Genomic DNA, 21,964 nt, shown 5'->3' with positions numbered 1-21,964 from the left:
TCATAACTCCTATAAGCAATACAAAATAGAGAGTTGGGCAAACACAGACCCCTGGATATACCAGAGGTGGGATGTGTTCTTAAAACTTTAATGCCCCCATAAGTGACTATACTGATGAGAGACTTTTACATAAATATTACCCCGATATGACTACTTTGGGTCCGTCCTAGAGTTAAAACCTTGGGATTGCAAAATTCAAAATTTTTGTACATACTTTTCTGCTTTTCCTAAATATGAATTTAATGTTGATACTGATCAGCAAACTTAAAGAAGTCTTTCAAATGATAAAGTCAATAATCATTATGATAAGTTATATAGGAGGAGAAGTGTTCACGAACTATTTCACATCCTCCACCCCTCTTATATCCACTATGACTTTAAGGAAAATTATTTGATCCTCCTGTCCCGACAATGGCACATCTACAAATGAAAATGAAGCCCTACCCCTGGGATCATGAAATTTACAACTTGGTAGAGGCAGTTCTGTCTACACTATTGGGATGGACAGACAGACAGACAGATACGATCGCCATACCTTAATACTGCCTGTCTAAAGTTCGGTGCATAAAAACTGTTACAGACCCTGAAACGTGCTACTACACCTTAAAAACGAACCGAACCGTTCCGTGCAAGAAACGAACCGTACCGTTCAAGAAACGTACCGTACCGTGCAAAAAACGAACCGTACCGTTCAAGAAGCGTACCGTACCGTGCAAGAAACGAACCGTACCGTTCAAGAAACGAACCGTACCGTTCAGAAAGCGTGCAGGATAATATTATGCAAATCCCGCCCCCAAAAGCCCGAAAGCGTACCGTACCGTGCAGAAAGCGTGCAATTTATGTCACGTGACCCACTTTTTCAGCCACAGTATATTATTTTCACAATGGCGCCCGATGGGAAAGGAGGTCGTAGACTATCGCTGGCTATTCGAAGCATTATCCTCAAACATCTGGGTTATCAACTGTGAAAATCACCGAGATGCTTAAAACATCTTTGATATTCTTTTTTTTTTTAAATTACTCTCCGTAAATGTCACATTGTTTCAGTGCATATATGTGTATGTATGTTATCAACAAGTACCCAAGTTTTGACTGAATTATGCATAAAAATTCGTTTTATACTGTGAACTGTTAACAGAAATAGACGTCAGATCACTGCACGGATTTTGCATGCATGCTTCTGCAGCCAGTCCTGTGTAGTGTGGATGTATATTTCACTTGCAGACTTTTAAAGAGTGAACCAAGGGGCATTTCGTTGTTTTAACGGAATTTCTGTTTCAATCAATTCTTTTAAATCCAAGGGTGAAGTTAACTACAATACTGTAATAGTACTTACAAGTAGCCTATTTAATTTCTTCATATAATCAGGGACGTCGACGTCCCTGATAATGCTACTACACGTATGGCACAGGGCTTGCCGTAAGAAGATGAAATTGATATTTGTAGCGTTAATGTATTCAATATGTACTTTCCTACGTACAGTGTCTGAATCATATGAGAAATTTCTAGACCGATTAGAAAAATGGTCACGTTCTACACTGTAATATTTTCATTACTTTATTAGCAATAATTTTGACATATCTTTTTCTCTTCTACATTGATAACGACCCATATAGATAGATGTAGATTGGCGGATTTATTATATACACTAATAAACAATTTTTAATTACATCGACAGAGAAATAAATAGATACATACATGTGTAAAAGAATGTAAACAAGTTAAATTGATGCAAAGCATCAAATCGGCCGCAAAAAATTATTCATTTCAGCATTTTCAAGTATTTCAACAATATATAGAAAAGGTATATGAAACATTTTTATTGCAAACTATACACTTGCCTTACTTTTCTGTTAATTTTTTTTAATTCAATTTTCAGTGATCAAAAATAAAGTCAGGGAAATGAAAATCGGACTTCGCGTGATAAAGGATAGGAATATATATGTATTATCATCATTTTATTTGATTCAAAGACAAATGCAACAGATATCTAACATTATTAATTATGAATGACTGAATGCTGACAAAAAAGGACGTACAAACTTCACGTGCAGATATCCTGGATCTTTCATAATGCCGATGATAAATCACAATAAATGTGAAGTGCAGAAAATAATCATTGTGTCATTTGCGACTTTAGTGTATTCAAAACAAAATTCACTTCTTCTTAAAAACTTTTCCAATTTAGGCACTGTAATTTATATCCGGAAACTTGATACGCTTTGTTTTTACACTTACGCACGCCCATGTCGGGGAGCAGTTCATGTAACAACTTTTTATAAAATCGTAAATTAATAAATGTCTGATGAGAAATGAAAAACAAATTGAAACGTAATAACAACCATTAAGACTTAGACTTAAGCAAATTCTAAAAACTTTTATTCATAACTTTTATGTACGTTATCAATATGGAATTATTCCATCGAAGCAATCAAAAATAACATCTCATTTCCCCATGTGCACATTCTAACACAACCACAAATCCTGCAGCCGATAATCAAAGAGCCGAATAAGACCGATCGAGTGAAAACAAACTATCGAAACGTACAATTTATACGAAGTCAAAGCGTTCAGGCCACGCCCACCTCATTAATAAAACGTGCAAACCGTTCACAAAGCGTGCAGCTATTTTTAGCAAACCGTACCGTGCAAGAAGCGAACCGTACCGTTCAAGAAACGAACCGTACCGTTCAAGAAACGAACCGTACCGTTCAGAAAACGAACCGTACCGTTCATAAAGCGTACCGAACCGTACCGTGCAACTGCTGTAGTAGCACGTTTCAGGGTCTGTAAAAATTAAATTCAGAAGCAATTCTTAAATAATTTCTGTGTTAAAAAACAGTCTGATCTCAGTTTCTAACCTTTGTTTTTGACCTGGCACCTCCTATTTTTTCCAAAATCAGATTAACCGCCTTCCCATTCGTCACTTCAGACTCACTGGTACACAGTAGAAGGAATCTTCCTTTTTGTGGATCATTTAAACCTTCATAATCAAAAATGTAATCATCAAAAATATATTAATACAATTTTATCAATTAACAAGCAAATTTTCTTTTAAACATGATCCTCACAATATGCCTCTTTGAAAAAAAAATTCTTTTCCAAATTTGAATACATGTATGGTAATCCTTTGCTACTACATAGAGCATCTAAATACAGTGACCTTCATTTTCAGACACAATAAAATGCTGAATATACTGAAATCAATTTTAATACCCAATCAATTTTCTATTGATCAAAATGATGGTTACAACAAATTTGATTGTGATGAAATTTTGCTTTCAATGGAAGTAAAAATTTATATCCTGCTGGTATAGAACAGCATCAGATTTAATATAATCCATTATAATCACAATCACTTACACATGCCGTGTCCATTCAAATAAGCCCATCTTGACAGTGTTCATAGACATCAAATTTGCATAAATTAAATTCAAATATACTCAGTTGAACTCATATAGCAATTGATTTACATCATCATTTTCATTCATTCTAAGTAATAGCTTCAAAAATGAAAAGGTAATTTTCTTGAATGAAAAAGTATCAACAATGTTGATATTATATATTCCCTGACAGTTCAAAGCATTCCGATTCAAACAAGAGGCCCAAAGGCCTCATCAGTCACCTGAAAATTAGTTAAAAGTATCACTAGCTTAAGCAGTATCACAAGCCATAACAAGAGGCCCATGGGTCACATCGCTTATCTGGATCTACTTTGCTCATATTTAAAGATTTTTCCTAAATACTCGCATGTAAAACTTTGATCCCTATTATGGTCTCAATCTACCCCCTGGGGCCATAATTTGAACAAACTTGAATCTGCACTATGTCAGGAAGCTTTCATGTAAATTTCAGCTTTTCTGGCCTAGTGGTTCTTAAGAAATTTTTTAAATGACCCCACCCTATTTTTGCATTTTTGTGATTATCTCCCCTTTGAAAGGGACATGGTCCTTCATTTGAACAAACTTGAAAGCCCTTCACCCAATGATGCTTTTGGCCAAGTTTGGTTGAAATTGGCCCAGTGGTTCTGGAGAAGAAGTTGAAAATGTAAAAAGTTTACAGACGGACAGACAGACAACGGACAACATGTGATCAGAAAAGCTCACTTGAGCTTTCAGCTCAGGTGAGCTAAAAAGTTCTTTTTTTTTTTACAAAATTTCTGACCCAACCAAGTCATCTGAAAAGAAACAAGAGATGTTTGTAAAACACATATGCCCCCCATGGTGCAAAATTGAAAAGGGTTATACACACACACACATCATTTAATTGATAGTATCATCAATTCAAAATATTGAGCAAACAATATCTTCCTATGTCAAGAGTGGATTGACCATGTGACCTAAAAATCAATAGGGGTCATCAACTCCTGAAGATGTACCAGTGTACCAAGTTTGATGTCTGTCAAGCAAAGGGTTCTCAAGTTATTGAACAGACAGTATATTCCTATGTCCAATTTGACCCTTGACTATTGACCATGTGACCTTAAAATAATTAGTAGTCATCTTCTCCTGAAGATTTACCAGTGTACCAAGTTTGATGTCTGTCAAGCAAAGGGTTCTCAAGATATTGAGTGGACAGTATATTCCTATGTACAGTTTAACCCTTGACCTTTGACCATGCGACCTCAAAATCAATAGGTGTCATCTTCTCCTGAAGATGTACCAGTGTACCAAGTTTAATGTCTGTCAAGCAAAGGGTTCTCAAGATATGGAGCAGACAGTATATTCCAATGTCCAGTTTGACCCTTGACCTTTGACCATGTGATCTGAAAATCAATAGGGGTCGTCTTCTCCTGAAGACGTACCAGTGTACCACAATTGATGTCTGTCAAGCAAAGGGTTCTCAAGATATTGAACGGACAGTATATTCTTGTCCAGTTTGACCCTTGACCTTTAAACATGTGACGTCAAAATAAATAGGGGTAATTTTCTCCTGAAGATGTACCAGTGTACCAAGTTTGATGTCTGTCAAGCAAAGGGTTATCAAAATATTGAACGGACAGTATATTCCTGTCTAGTGTGACCCTTGACCTTTGACCATGTGACCTCAAAATCAATAGTGGTCGTCTTCTCCTGAAGTCATATCAGTGTACCAAGTTTGATGTCAGTCAAGAAAAGGGTTCTCAAGATACTGAGCAGACAGTATATTCCCATGTCAAGTTTGACCCTTGACCTTTGACCATGTGACCTCAAAATCAATAGGGGTCATCTTCTCTTGAAGATGTACCAGTGTATCAAGTTTGATGTCTGTCAAGCAAAGGGTTCTCGATATATTTAACGGACAGTATATTCCTATGTCCAGTTTGACCCTTGACCTTTGACCATGTGACCTCAAAATCAATGGGGGTCATCTTCTTCTGAAGATGTACTGGCATACCAAGTTTGATGTCTGTCAAGCAAAGGGTTCTCTAGACATTGAATGGTCAGTATATTCCTATGCCCAGTTTGACCCTTGACCATATGAACTCAAAATCACTAGGGTCATCTACTCCTTAGGATGTACCAGTGTGCCAAGTTTGATGTCTTTCAAGCAAAGGGTTCTCAAGATATTGAGCGGACAGTATATTCCTATGTCCAGAGTAGATTGACCCTTGACCTTTGACCTGAAAAACAATAGGGATCCTCTTTTACTCATAACTAACCCACATATGAAATATCATTATCATCAAGTGAATGGTTCTCAAGATATTGAGCGGACAACACATGGTCTACAGACCGACCGATCGACCGACAGGTGCAAAACAATATGCCCCCCTCTTTTCCAAAGGGGGGCATAAAAACTATGTAAATTGTGGATCCATCATTTGCGTAATGACAAGTTGAGGTGAAAGGTGTATCATCTGCCTGGTCTGCGACTCCTATTCTTAATTTCTTCTTGCGAAAGAATGTGCTCAAATCTATACAGCTCCAAACTTTACTTTTCATGATTTGTCATGTTTACAGTGCTGCTGATGAAATAAACCGGAACCGATGGTGTGACGTCATAAATCAAACTTCAATGTCCACTCTCTTAGAGGTGAGTAATTTAAAATATATAATAAGATTTAATATCAATTTAATTGTTAAGCAAGGACTTTTGTTGTTAAAGACTGTCATTTACAATATCAGTAAGTAATATTTTATTCATAAAAGCAATAATATGATTAGGGTTGCCTTTTCCTTTAATCTATTACACATACCTACAGTTTAGTCAAAAGAACATGAGAAATATTTACATATCAAAAGATGAATACTGACCAATACTGTTTTCTTCCAGCTGCGGCCATCGCCACTTCCACTCTTCATCTTCAAATGCCTAATGGCAAATTCAGAGCAGAAATAATTAGCATTAAAAAATGTCAAATGAAATTAGAAGATAAGCAGCTTCAATATGATAACCTTGTTTGGCATTTAATTCAAACCACTAAAAGCACACTGCCCTTTATTAAGGTACTTTAGCTTAATTATAAACATTTGTTACAGTGACAGTTTAAAAATTACTATATACACGTACTACAAGAGGCCCAGGGGCCTTATAGGTCACCTGAGTATCATGTAACAACCTTCCAATGTTTGAATTAGGTTTGTGTTTAAATATAAGAATTTTACTTTTGGATGGAAGAAACATTGAATAGCTATGTGGTCAGCCCCGCCTTTGCACCAGAACCCCTGACCCAGGAGCCATAAATTTCAGTTTTGAAAGAAGCATCCTTGATCATCATTATCATACTATTAGTTTGTCTACTTAATACCCAGCAGCAGAGAAAATTTTCAAAGAAATAAAATGCATTTTCACTATATGATCAATAGGGCCCCACCCTAATACCAGAACCCCTGACCCAGGGGCCATGAATTTCACAATTTTGAAAGAGGCATCCTTGCTCATCATAACCATGCTATTGGTTTGTCTACTTAATACCCAAGGACAGAGAAGAAGATTTTCAAAGAAATAATGCATTTTCACTATATGACTTATAGAGCCCCACCCTAGCACCAGAACCCCTGATCCAGGGGCCATGAATTTCACAATTTTTAACAAGAGGTACTGTGAGCAATGCTCACTAAGAATACCCCCCGCTTACCCCAATCTCCCAAAGGGTGTTGGTAATAGGTATAAACTACCTCTTTTCTGAGTGTTGCTACTTCGATGTCCAGTGCGCATGACCTTTGACCTTTAGACCCCAAAATCTATAGGGAACATCTTCATCCCATGGGTAGTCCATATGTATGATATGGTGACTGTAGGTGGAAAGGATAACGCTTTAGAGCCCGGAAACCATATTGCTACTTCAATGTCCAGTGCACGTGACCTTTGACCTTTTGACCCCAAAATCAATAGGGAACATCTTTATCCCATGGGTAGTCCATATGTATGATATGGTGACTGTAGGTGGAAAGGATAACACTTTAGAGCCCGGAAACCATATTGCTACTTCAATGTCCAGTGCGCGTGACCTTTGACCTTTTGACCCCAAAATCTATAGGGAACATCTTCATCCCATGGGTAGTCCATATGTATGATATGGTGACTGTAGGTGGAAAGGATAACACTTTAGAGCCCAGAAACCATATTGCTACTTCGATGTCCAGTGTGCTTGACCTTTGACCCCAAAATCGATAGGGAACATCTTCATCCCATGGGTAGTCCATATATATGATATGGTGACGGTAGGTGGAAAGGATAATGCTTTAGAGCCCGGAAACCATTGCATCTACAGACGGACGGACAACCCGATTCCAGTATACCCCCCCCCCCACATCTTGTTGTGGGGGGTATAAAGAGGCATCCTTGCTCATCATTACCATGCTATTAATTTGTCTACTTAATACCCAGAGACAGAGAAGAAGATTTTCAAAGAATTTCTACATTTTCACTATATGACCAATAGAGCCCCACCCTAACACAAGAACCCTGCCCCAGGGGCCATGAATTTCACAATTTTGGTAGAGGGCTCAACGCTCATTATAATTATGCCCACAGTTTGGCTTCTTGATGTCCAGGAGTAAAGAAGAAGATTTTTTAAAATTACACTCATTTTGATGGTTTTTGCCCCACCCCTCAGGCCCCAGGGGGGCAGGGACCACGAATTTCACAATTTTTGTTCCCCTCCACCCACAGATGCTATATGCCAAAATTGGTTGAAATTGGTTCAGGGGTTTCAGAGAAGAAGCTGAAAATGTTCAAATGTTAACGCACGACGACGGACAAAAACAGATAGCAATAGGTCACCTGAATAATTCAGATGACCTAAAAATTGTGTAATGAAACTTTTGATTTTTTTCCAACCAAAAAATTCAATTGCCCACTTATATCGAAAGTTCAAATGATCAAGAGTAAATTTGCTTCATCATATTAAAAAAGGCCTTGATTTCAATTGAGGAGATAACAAGAGGCCCGTGGGCAACATAGCTCACCTGAGTCACCTTGGCCTATATCTGAAGACTTTCCATAAATATTTGCAGGTAGAACCTTAGTCTCTATTGTGGCCCCAACCTACCCCTGGAGGCCATGGTTTTTACAAACATGATTCTGCACTATGTCAAAAAGCTTTCATGTAAATGTCAACTCCTTCGGCACAATGGTTCTTGAGAAGAAGATTTTAAAAGATTTTTTTTCTATTTATTCCCATGTAAAACTTTGATTTCATATTGTGACCCCAACCTACCCCAGGAGGCCATGATTTGAACAAACTTGAATCTACACTTTGTCAGGAAGCTTTCATGTAAAAATCAGCTCTTATGGCTGATTAGTTCTTGAGAAGAAGAGTTTTAAAGATTTCCCCTATATATTTCTAAGTAAAATTTTTATCCTCTATTGTGGCCCTATCCTACCCCAAGGGGCCATGATTTTAATAAACTTGAATTTGCACTAGGTCAGGAAGCTGTCATGTAAATCTTAGTTCTTCTGGCTCAGTGGTTCTTGAGAAGAAAATTTTTAAAGACTTTCCATGTATATTTCTATGTAAAACTTTGATCCCCTATTGTGGCCCCATCCAACCCCCGGGGGCCATGATTTGAACAACTTGAATTTGCACTATGTCAGGAAGCCTTCATGTAAATGTCAGCTCCTCCTACCCGGTGGTTCTTAAGATTTTTAAATAACCCTACCCTAATTTTGCATTTTTGTGATTATCTCCCCTCTCAAGGTGCATGGCCCTTCATTTGAACAAACTTGAACGCCCTTCACCAAAGGATGCTTTGTGTCAAGTTTGGTTGAAATTGACCCAGTGGTTCTAAAGAAGAAGATGAAAATGTTAAAAGTTTACAACGACGCCGACAGCGACAACAAAGGAGAAATTTTGATCAAAAAAGCTCACTTGAGCCTTTGGTTCAGGTGAGCTAAAAAAGTTGAGAGATCAAAGTTCAAGCCATATCGAGTCACCTGTATACCAAAAGAACATTTTTGAAAATCTGTATTCCAAGTATGCAAAATTTGAACTCCCACTGTGAGACATGAATCCAGTATACTCCTTACCTTCACAGTTTCATAATCCTTCCCATAGAGACAAAATTGTACCAGTTCAACAGAACAATTCTTTGCTCTAGCCCAGAATGTATAAACTGTCTTAAACATGCTTTCTGCAACCTTTTTTCTTGGATATCTTAATTTGCCTGTTCCAAGGGCTGGGAAGGAAATTGACTTCGCAGAAACTTTGTTAGCCTCTTCCATACACTTTTCCAGAAAATTTTCAAAGGTCTGAAAGCAAATATTTGCTATGTATATACTATTACTTTCATTACTTTTCCTGTAAGTATTATGCTTCATGATAATACAAATGATGTTAGAATGATGTTGTGGTGATAGGAAATCAAAGAATATGAGTCAGGGGCAGTATCAAAAGTTCAATGTCTGACAAAAAACTAAATTCACATAGTTTTCATCAAGACCCCCCTTTAAAACTAAATATTGAATGTTGAAACTGATCGTTTAACAATTAAAAGCATACGATAATAAATAACACTCTAATAACATTCTATATATACCTTTTCTACTGTTTATTCACAAATAAAAGTGTAAAAATATGCATTAAAATTATTAAATTTTCATTAAAATGCAATATTATTATGTGGTTTTTAACAGTCGCTTGTCTTTTTTCTTTTCCCACTAAAATGTAATCAATGTCGGATAACAGAAACTTACAGATCTGAAATTTTATCCCTCTTCCCTTAACTATTTGAATTTAGATTTTTATCGGACATCGATCTTTTGATCTCGCCTCCTAATTATATAACAGGTGCTTAATGGTTCATATGTTTTTTGCATTTCATACCTTTACAATTTGTGAAGACAGCCATTTCTTCATGAATGTGATGCAGTTGTAAACAATATGCATATGAATCTTGATAAATGTCGTAAAAACTGGGAATTCCAACAGAAATGAAAGTAGAATGTAAATATAAGAAAAAATTTCATTTTTAAAAATACACGAAGGTATGACCTGCAACACTTCACTTCAACATACTTTTCATGAAGTGCTCACACATACTCATGCTTTCTGAAAGATCTGACTTCAGTGGGTATTGCTAAAACGCGGAATGGAAAACGGAACAGAATTTAAGAATTAGAATGATTTATGTAACTAAGATAACACCAAAAATTGGAAGAAAATACTTTGTTACGATTAACATCAATATTCTAGAACAGAAAAACAATTTTATCTTAGAATTCTACATCGTAAATTGATTAAGCGAAGTTTAAACGTTAGCTGCAATAATGAAGCCCCCTCCAATTTTTTTTTTTGGGAGAGGGCTACAACTCCATAGGATCTCTGCAATGGTGCAAATGCGGGAGTCATTCACTCCCACAACATTTTCGATCATTCTAAACATTTGCTGACTTTCTTTACGTAAATCAAATGATATTCTATGTTTCATAGTCATTATATAAATTTACAATCTGCAACTTCCGATTTATGAGGCTCTATTCTACCGTTTTCAACAATTTCGATATATTCCAATTTCTCAATTCATATTCATGTGCTATGTTTGATGTATTGATTGATTGATTGTATCTTGCTTAATGTCTCGCTCGAGAATTTTTCACTCATATGGAGATGTCACCAAGACCAGTGAAGGGCTTCAAATTTAGGCCTATGCTCAGCGCTTACGGCCATTGAGCAGTGAGGGTTCTTTAGCGTGCCACACCTACTGTGACACGGGTCATCCGTTTATAAGGTCATCTCCGAGGACCCATGACATTCACATCTGATGCCGAGCGTTTGGCGATGGAACTGTCACTACCTGTTTTAACGACTTAGGTGCGTTGCGGCCGGGATTTGAACCCCAGCCTCCTGCATGTGGGACGAATGCTCTAACCTCTCAGCCACCATGGCGGTTGATGTATTAAAGTTTCAACTTCTGATTGTCAAGTTATTTGCATATGCCATATAAGGTAGTATTCACATCAAGGGACTAGTACGGAGGAGAAAGCTATTTCGCCAGTATTAAAAAGATTTAGATTTAATATCAAGTTCAAACTAGTGGGTATTCTTTTTTACAAAAAACCCCCAGATGTCTCCCCTTCAAAGTTTGATTGTCTAATAACCGGGGCAACAATAATGATTGCAAGCGCAAGAGGCAATAACAACGGCTTGCATCAAAATCAATGGGTCATGGTAAAAAAAATTTGGTACAGTACATCTTGTCTTAAATCTGCCTTCCATGTTGTAAGTTTGAAAATCTAATGTCAAGGGGTTCTAAAGTTATGGTCTGGACTATACTTTGATGTAAGAGTGACCTTGACAATGTAAGTAGGTCAAGGTAAAAAATGTTGGTGATGTGCACCACCTCCTCAATATTGCCTTTCCATATTACAAGTTTGCAGTCTTGATGTCAAACAAATCTTAGTTATGAAATCATGAAGTTTTTTTTAAACATGACATTGAATGAAGAAATGGGTCAGATTGACCTTGACTTTATAAGTGGATTAGTGAGGAGCGACACCTATGGGTAGAGAATGGGAAGAACATACGGTATGTATTATATATTAGCAAGGTTAAAGTTTTCAAAAAGTAGGTCAAACTCCAAGGTCAAGGTCACAGGGTCAAAAATGTTGGTACCCACGAAAAGGTCTTGTCACAAGGAATACTCATGTGAAATATCAAAGCTCTATCACTTATTGTTCAAACGTTATCAGCAAGGTTAAGTTTTCAAAAAGTAGGTCAAACTCCAAGGTCAAGGTCACGGGGTAAAAAATTGTTGGTACCCACGGAAAGGTCTTGTCACATGGAATACTCATGTGAAATATCAAAGCTCTATCACTTACTGTTCAAAAGTTATTAGCAAGGTTAAAGTTTCAGACAGAATGACAAGACAGGACAAAAACAATATGCCCCCCGATCTTCGATCTCGGGGGGGGGGGGGGGGGGCATAATAAATGTCCTAGATTATACAAGTACTAAAAATTTGAACAATTCTTATACCTGGAGCGATCTCTTTCCAGTTTCATATGTTTGTAATGCACCATGAAAAACATGTTTGCACTTCAATTTATGGCCTCCTGTTACTGCTATGCTTCCAATCAAAATACCATTTGGATATTTCTTTGTACACTCTTCTTGAAGTCCTGCACCTGCTGTTTTTGATATATTTCCAGACACGTAACCAAATTCGAGCTGGAGTTTATTTGTTGTGTTGTTAACAATGACATCACACTGTAAAATAATTTATTGTGAAGAATCTCAAGTGATTTCCAAATAAGAATAAACATACATTTAAACACACAATGATCAAATCAACTTAAGAATTGTTTTTAAAATGACTTTAGATATGGGAACTAATTGCATACTATACCTACTGTTCCTCAGAATTCTTTTACTAATTCTTTTATCACTTGTTCTTTATTTATTCATCATTTGTTTCAAACATCACTCTGCGATCACTTGAATTGTCACAAGAAATATCAAAACTGAAATACATACCGTACTCTCTGTTATGTCTCCTCTGATGATTTCTACCTTTAGTAGCTTGGCTGATGATCTGACTGAAAAGGACATCATAATGTACGAATTACAGCACCAAGAAATTTCATCCTTTCTTTTTCATAAGGTCTAACAATTTTATCTTTTGATTTTCAGGTCCCACCACTTTTAAAAACATCAGTGTTGAAATATTTTTCTTTTTTGCTAAATTCTGGAAAAAATAAAATTTTTGTTTTTGTTCTTGGTTTTGAATATATTACTAAGAATTTCAAATGTTTCAATGATTAAAGTTGTCAAGTGAAAGAAAAGAAAAATGGCACTTAATTCTCAATGAAAATCTGTGCTAGTGTCAATATAATAATGAATATATAACCACAAGATGTAAGCAAAACAGTACATTAACGTCACGGTACGAAAAGAAATGACTTGTCACAAGGAAATACACATAGGAACTTTAATGAGAGTCCCATTATGCACGGCCTCCGTGGCCGAGTGGTTAGAGCATCGCGCTCATCATCACACGGACTCTCACCTCTGTCGGCGCGGGTTCGAATCCCGCTCACGCCGGTAAGTGAGAAAGTTTGCCAGTTTACTTTCGGAAGGTTGGTGGTCTCTTCCCAGTTACATTGTATCTGGGTTCTCTCTTCCACCAATAAAAACTGGGTACCACCAGATAACTGAAAAATTGTTGAGTGTGGCGGAAAACATCAATCAATCAATCATGCACCATTCAGGAAATACATGTAATTGTTATGTTAGGTTTTCTTAAAAGTAGGTTACTCTAAGGTCAAAGGTAAAAAACTTTGGTACCAAAATAAAAGTCTTGTCACAATTAAGGAATTCAACGTTGATACGAAATATGAGAACCCTGTCACACACTGTTCAAGTTGTAGGCAAGGTTCCAGTTTCAGACATGTGTACAATGAGTGAGCACAAAAACAACATGCCCCCCCACTTTATATAGTATCGAGGCATAAAAATAGATTTATAACAAATATTAAGCGTACGTTCCTTGTTAATCTTAAACCAGCACAAGGATATTTCACCATAAACAGGAGAAATGGGAGTATGTACACTAAGGTATCATTATATCAGTTTCTAGAAACCATTTTTAAAAAGCTTGTCAGAACAAAACACTTCTGTTAAATAGATTTAAGCCGACTTTGTCAAATACACACAATATAGAATTGAAATTAGCTATAAGAAACAACTATATTGAAATGTTTTTGAAACAAGAGATGTTTGTAAAACACATATGCCCCCCATGGTGCAAAATTGAAAAGGGTTATACACACACCTCATTTAATTGATAGCATTATCATCAATTCAAACTATTGAGCAGACAATATCTTCCTATGTCAAGAGTGAATTGACCATGTGACCTAAAATTCAATAAGGGTCATCTACTCCTTATGCTGTACCAGTGTACCAAGTTTGGTACGTGTCAATCAAGCAAATAATTCTTAAAATATAGGAGACAATATATTACTATGTCCAGTTCAACTATTGATTTTTGACCTCAAAATCAATATGGGTCATCCTCTCCTGAAGATGTACCAATGTACTAAGTTTGATGTCTGTCAAGTAAAAGGGTTATCAAGTTATTGAGTGGACAGTATATTACTCATGTCCAGTTTGACCCTTGACCTTTGATCATGTGACCTCAAAATCAATAGGAGTCATCTTCTCCTGAATATACACCAGTGTACTATTTAAAGTTTGATGTCTGTCGAGCAAAGGGTTCTGAAGATATTGAGCAGACAGTATATTCCAATGTCCAGGTTGACCCTTGACCTTTAAACATGTGACCTCAAAATCATTAGGGATCATCTTCTCCTGAAGATGTACCAGTGTACCAAGTTTGATGTCTGTCAAGCAGAGGGTTCTCAAGATATTGAATGGACAGTATATTCCTATGCCCAGTTTGACCCTTGACCTTTGCTCAATTGACCTCAAAATCATTAGGGGTCATCTTCTCCTGAAGATGTATCAGTGTACCAAGTTTGCTGTCTGTCAAGAAGAGGGTTCTCAAGATACTGAGCAGACAGTATATTCCCATGTCTAGTTTGACCCTTGACCTTTGACCATGTGACCTCAAAATTAATAAGAATCATCTTCTCCTGCAGATCTACCAGTGTACTAAGTTTGATGTCTGTCAAGAAAAGGGTTCTCAAGATATTGAGCAGACATTATATTCCTATGTCCAGTTTGACCCTTGATCTTTGACCATGTGACCTCAAAATCAATAGGGGTCATCTTCTCCTGAAGACGTATCAGGGTACCAAGTTTGATGTCTGTCAAGCAAAGGGTTTTCAAGATATTGAACGGACAGTATATTCCTATGTCCAGTTTGACCCTTGACCTTTGACCATGTGACCTCAAAATCAATAAGGGTCATCTTCTTCTGAAGACATACTGGTGTACCAAGTTTGACGTCTGTCAGGCAAAGGGTTCTCAAGATATTGAATGGACAATATATTCCTATGTCCAGTTTGACCCTTGACCTTTGACCATGTGACCTCAAAATCAATAGGGGTCATCTTCTTTTGAAGACGTATCAGTGTACCAAGTTTGATGTCTGTCAAGAAAAGGGTTCTCAATATATTGAACGGACAATATATTCCTATGTCCAGTTTGACCCTTGACCATGTGACCTCAAAATCAATAGGGGTCATCTTCTCCTGAAGACGTACTAGTGTACCAAGTTTGATGTCTCTCAAGCAAAGGGTTCTCAAGATATTGAACGGACAGTTTGACCCTTGACCTTTGACCATATGACCTCAAAATCAATAGGGGTCATTTACTCCTTAGGATGTACCAGTGTGCCAAGTTTGATGTCTTTCAAGCAAAGGGTTCTCGAGATATTGAGCGGACATTATATTCCTATGTCCAGAGTAGATTGACCCTTGACCTTTTGAACTGAAAAACAATAGGGGTCATCTTCCACTCATAAGCAACCCACATATGAAATATCATTATCATCAAGTGAATGGTTCTCAAGATATTGAGCGGACAACGTGGTCTACAGACCGACCGACCAACAGTTGCAAAACAATATGCCCCCTCTTTTTCAAAGGGGGGCATAAAAATGGAAGTTATTCGAGCAACTTAGAATACAATAACAAGATTTTATGAATTTATATTGCTATATGTATGGATATTGTGAAGTACACAATGCAAAGACTGTCATTATATGACTGTCCTAGACCTTGGCCTACTTTCTGCATAAGGATCATGTAGCCAGAGTATTATATCACTTTTTTTTCATACTGTTGTCCTCTTTTCTTCTCTCTTTATTTGTGAGTGCTTGTTATATACATATTGTTTTACAAATAAATTACCCCATATCCACTGGTTAGGTTGGAATGTAGGGGTTTGTAAAATCCTAACCCGATAAATGCCAATAAACAATACTTACTCACAAAACAAGAGGCCCACAGGCCTTATCGGTCACCTGAATACTAGTGTAAAAGTATCACTACTTCCATGGGCTATGAAATCTAGAAAAAAAATTCCTGTTCTCAATATCTAAGCTAAATTCTAATGTTCACCAACAGTATAAAACAAGATGTGTTCTTAAAACTTCACTACCCTCAAAAGTGCATACACCGATGAAAGGCTTTCAATAATAGGTGTATTAACATTAAAACATCAATAAATATGACTAATTTGGACTCATCCTAAAGTCATAACCCTGGGTTGTGAAATTCACCATTTTTTGTACATCCTTTTCTGCTATTCCTAAGTATGCATTTAGATTTTATACAGTATTAGCAAACTTACACATAAATACTATATATACTAATTAAGTTTGGCCCCACTCTGGGGTCAAAACCATTACTCTGGGGGAAATCAAATTTACAATTTTGGTAAAAGCTAGACTACCTCCTTTATCCATTTAGTTTCAATTTAGTATAAAAAGCACTAAAGAAGATGTTATTTAAGTGTTTTACACATAAACACTATATAACAAGTTTGGCCCTGCCCTGGGGTCAGAACCCCTACACTGGGGATCATGAAATTTACAATTTTGTTAGAGGCCTTCCTGCTCTACATCACTATGCATTTAGTTTTTCTTACATTGTGTGGTTCTTGAGAAGATTTTTTAAAATTGGTCAATTTTGGGCAGTTTTTGCCTCGCCCCTAAGGCCCCAAGGGTGCTGGAGTCCTGAAATTTACAATTTATGTCCCCCTTGTCCCAATGATGCTTCATACCATATTTGAACAGAATTGGAATGGTAGTTATTAAGAAGAAGTTTAAAAATGTTCAATTGTTAACGCACGATGGACGAACAAAAACCAATTGCAATAGATCACCTGAGTTTACTCAGGTGACCTAATAAAACTTTGTATGCTGTATTTTAATATATAGTCATCATGAGATGTGGGACGATGATCGGTACATCAGCTGTACATAGCCAGAAAATCTACTGCAGTACACAGGAACTCCCGTCGGAAACTGTATGTTTGGCAGTCAAACATTTTAACGAAGGCAGTCAAATGGATACAAGAAAACTTTGAATAAAGAATATTCTGCCTAAGTTTTCGATAGCTAACATAAATTTATCGAGCTTTAATTCTTACGTTTGATTCATTAGATTTAATCATCAACATTTCGATTAACCTGCACAAGAAAAATGACTACCATGAATTTTTCAATCTTACAAAAACGTACAGGTAATGCAGGTAACACAGATAACATCCTGTGTATCTAGGTTTCCTCGGGCTCGGGGCTTCACATCTGCCTTAAATTAGCTCCGCCCCGCACTAAACTTACCTGAGGAAAACCGACCGGTTGAAAACCGACCAGTTGAAAACCGACCAGTTGAAAACCGACCAGTTGAAAACCTCGGCCTTTAAGGTCACTAGATCAAAGATCATGATATCAAATGAAACTCGGATGTTATAAATAAAATCTATATACAAAATATGGAAGCCCTATCTTCAATAGCTCAAGAGATATTGCCTAGATTACCTTTCCTTAAAAGTAGGTCAAATTCAGTGGTCATGGGGTCAAAAACTTTGATATCAAAAGAAGAGTGTTCTCACAGAAATATGAGACCCTATCCCTCATTATTTGAAAGTTTTAAAGTTTTGACAGAATTACAGAGTGAGAAAGTGAAAGAATGATAGACAGGAGAAAAACAATATGCCCCGATCTTCAATCTCAGGGGCATAAAAATAAATCTACAATATATTTTCTCCTAAATCTGCAACATAAGTTTACGGTACACAAACAAGAATAGCAGTAAAACTGATGGATCATGCTCCCCGAAATGCATCTAACCAATGAACTACTCCATATGATGAATGACTTGCACAATGATAAAAAATATAATAAATATGTTGAGTGATCTTGACCTTTACAATATGAAATTGAGCGACCTTTGTCTGAAAGTCATTTGCCTATCACTTATTAGTTTGATCAATACCTGTTCAAATAATTTAGACTTTTTCTTATATATGGTATATGTTCTGAGTGACCTTGACCTTTACAAAATAACCTTGAATGACCTTTGTGTGAAAGCCTGTTACTTATTTCTGTGATATATGATCAATACTTCTTCAAAAATTGTTGAAAAAAGAAACATTTTCCATTTATAAGGATCCCATGTTGATCCAGGTTATAATAGGTCCTCAGTAATCCTTGTTTGTTGCAAGAGGCAACTAAATGCAAGCTATCAAGTGCCTTTGGACTAAAAAATAGGGGTTTTCATAGGGTACAATTTCTTTAAAAATCAATGTATGCACCCAGGGGTGCATGAGCCGAGTTGCATGGGATACATTGTAAAGTCAAGAATGATGTGGCATATTTATAATTGTGAAGAACTAATTTCAGTTTTAAACTTTTCGAGTTACTGTCCAGAAACCATATTTGTCTGAAGTTTTCAATCTATTTTCGGTCACTGTGACCTTGACCTTTGACATTTTTTCTCTCCAAAATCAATATGGGCCTTGCTTTCTGGTATCCAACAATATATCCAAGTTTCAATTGATTCAAATTAAAAATTTTCGAGTTATCCTCCGGAAACCAAATTTTTTTTTGAATTTTAAATCTCTTTTCGGTCACTGTGACCTTGACCTTTGACCTATTTTCTCCAAAATCAATAGGGGTCTTCCTTACTTGGTACATAACAATATCGTTAAGTATCATTTGATTCAGATTTAAACTTTCTGAGTTATCATTCTATATTTGGTCAGTGTGACCTTGACCTTTGACCTTTTCTCTCCAAAATCAACAGGGTTTTCCTGACCTGGTACCAAACAATATATCAAAGTTTCATTTGATTCGGATTTAAACTTCCTGAGTTATCATCCAGAAACCAAATATTTCTGAAATTTTCATTCTATATTCGGTCATGGTGCCCTTGACCTTTGTTCTCCAAAATCAATAGGGGTCTTCCTTACATGGTACCAAACAATATATCAAAGTTTCATTTGATTCGGATTTAAACTTTCTGAGTTATCATCCGGAAACCAAATTTTTCTGAAATTTTCATTTTATTTTCGGTCACTGTGACCTTGACCTTTGACCATTTTTCTCCAAAATCAATAGGGGTCTTCCTTACCTGGTACCCAACAATATATCAAAGTTTCATTTGATTAGATTGTAGACTTTTCGAGTTATCATCCGGAAACCAATTGTTGACTCCCTACCACCCGCATCACCAAACCAATAGCCGAGTTCAACTTCGTTGCAACTCGGCTAAAAACAGGGCATTATCAGGGAATTTCAGGAATTTATAGGGCAATTATAGGGCTTTTTCCCTACGATATAACATGAAATACATACCTATTTTGACAAGAGTCAAATCATGACTTACCTGTACATATGAAATGAAGAAGAAACAAGAGGCCCATGGGCCACATCGCTCACCTGAGTCACCTTGGCCCAGATCTGAAGACTTTCCATATATATTTGCATGTAAAACCTAATAGTCCCTATTATGGCCCAAACTACCCTTTGCAAACTTGAATCTACACTATGTCAGAAAGCTTAATTTCATGTAAATGTCAACTTCTTTGGCCCAATAGTTCTTGAGAAGATTTTTAAAGCTTTTTCCTATATTTGTATGTAAAACTTTGACCCCCCCCCCCAATTTTGGCCCCATCCTACCCCCCGGGGGCCATGATTTGAACAAACTTGAATCTGCATTATGTCAGAAAGTTTTCATGTCAAAATCAGCTTTTCTGGCTCAGTGGTTCTTGAGAAGATTTTTAAAGATTTTTCCTATATATTTGTATGTAAAACTTTGATCCCCTATTGTGGCCCCATCCAACCCCCGTGGCCCATGATTTGAACAAACTTGAATCTGCATTATATCAGGAAGCTTTCATGTAAATCTCAGCTTTTCTGGCTTAGTGGTTCCTGAGAAGAAGATTTTTAAAGTTTTTCCCTATATATTTGTGTGCAAAACTTTGATCCCCCTTGGGGCCCCATCCTATCCCCGGGGGGCCATGATTTGAACAAACTTGAATCTGCATTATGTCAGAAAGTTTTCATGTCAAAATCAGCTTTTCTGGCTTAGTGGTTCTTGAGAAGAAGATTTTTAAAGATTTTTCCTATATATTTGTATGTAAAACTTTGATCCCCTATTGTGGCCCCATCCAACCCCCGGGGCCCATGATTTGAACAAACTTGAATCTGCATTATATCAGGAAGCTTTCATGTAAATCTCAGCTTTTCTGGCTTAGTGGTTCCTGAGAAGAAGATTGTTAAAGTTTTTCCCTATATATTTGTGTGCAAAACTTTGATCCCCCTTGGGGCCCCATCCTATCCCCGGGGGCTATGATTTGAACAAGCTTGAATCTGCACTATGTCAGAAAGTTTTCATGTCAAAATCAGCTTTTCTGGCTCAGTGGTTCTTGAGAAGAAGATTTTTAAAGATTTTTCCTATATATTTGTATGTAAAACTTTGATCCCCTATTGTGGCCCCATCCAACCCCAGGGGCCCATGATTTGAACAAACTTGAATCTGCATTATGTCAGGAAGCTTTCATGTAAATCTCAGCTTTTCTGGCTTAGTGGTTCTTGAGAAGAAGTTTTTTAAAGTTTTTCCCTATATATTTGTATGTAAAACTTTGATCCCCCCTTGTGGCCTCATCCTACCACCGGGGGCCATGATTTGAACAAACTTGAATCTGCAATATGTCAGGAAGCTTTCAGGTAAATTTCAGCTCTTCTGACCCAATGGTTCTTGAGAAGATTTTTAAATGACCCCACCCTATTTTTGCATTTTTGTGATTATCTCCCCTTTGAAAGGGACATGGCCCTTCATTTGAACAAACTTGAAAGCCCTTCACCCAAGGATGCTTTTGGCCATCAATGTTTGGTTGAAATTGGCCCAGTGGTTCATGAGAAGAAGATGAAAATGTGAAAAGTTTACAGACAGACAGACGGACGCCAGACAAAATGTGATCAGAAAAGCTTACTTGAGCCTTCGGCTCAGATGAGCTAAAATCTTATGGGGAGGCGACAAGTTAAGATGTTGGAAAACAGAAACTACATTGTTCTAAGCAAGCGCAGCAAAGAAAATTAATTTTTGACAAATTTATAGGAATTTATAAAGCTAATATAGGAAAAATGCCATTTTCAGACAAGAGTCAGGGGGTTGTCAAATATATAGGGATTTTATACGAAATATAGGACTGCTATTTTTTTTAATAAGTCCTGTAAATGAGGTGATCCTTCAGACCGCAGAAACCGAGGTTCCATGTCACAGCAGGTGTGGCACGATAAAAATCCCTCCCTGCTCAAAGGCCATAAACACTGACCATAGGCCTAAATTTGGCAGCCCTTCACAGGCAATGGTGGCATCTCCATATGAGTGAAAAATTCTCAAGCATGATCTTAAGCAAAATACAACCAACAAACATTATATAAGGTATATGTTGTGAGTGACATGACATTTAAAAATGACCTTGAGAGACCTTGGTCCAACAGATCAACAACTGTTGAAATGTTGAAATAAAGGGTTTTTTCCATATGTACATGTACATACAAGTTTGTTTTTTTTTTATATAGAAGGTATATGTTCTGGGGTGACCTTGACCTATACAAAATGA

General features: G+C 36.9%; 1 protein-coding gene across 1 annotated transcript in view; it reads right to left on the bottom strand.

Annotated features, from left to right (window-relative positions):
- The window catches only part of LOC125658961 (uncharacterized), a 105,764-nt gene that overhangs the window by 38,890 nt on the left and 44,910 nt on the right, over positions 1 to 21,964 (bottom strand). Inside the window, exons 8-12 of the mRNA XM_056150133.1 lie at positions 12,899 to 12,960; positions 12,401 to 12,631; positions 9,454 to 9,675; positions 6,237 to 6,294; positions 2,862 to 2,983 (exon numbers count right to left, since the gene is read on the bottom strand). Coding sequence (XP_056006108.1) covers positions 2,862 to 2,983; positions 6,237 to 6,294; positions 9,454 to 9,675; positions 12,401 to 12,631; positions 12,899 to 12,960 — 695 coding nt within the window. The remainder of the gene's footprint in view (positions 1 to 2,861; positions 2,984 to 6,236; positions 6,295 to 9,453; positions 9,676 to 12,400; positions 12,632 to 12,898; positions 12,961 to 21,964) is intronic.

Source organism: Ostrea edulis, chromosome 9 (genome assembly GCF_947568905.1).
Source record: "Ostrea edulis chromosome 9, xbOstEdul1.1, whole genome shotgun sequence".
Taxonomy (NCBI): domain Eukaryota; kingdom Metazoa; phylum Mollusca; class Bivalvia; order Ostreida; family Ostreidae; genus Ostrea; species Ostrea edulis.
The sequence above is the reverse complement of the archived record's forward strand: the minus strand, read 5'-3'. Positions and strand labels throughout refer to the sequence as shown.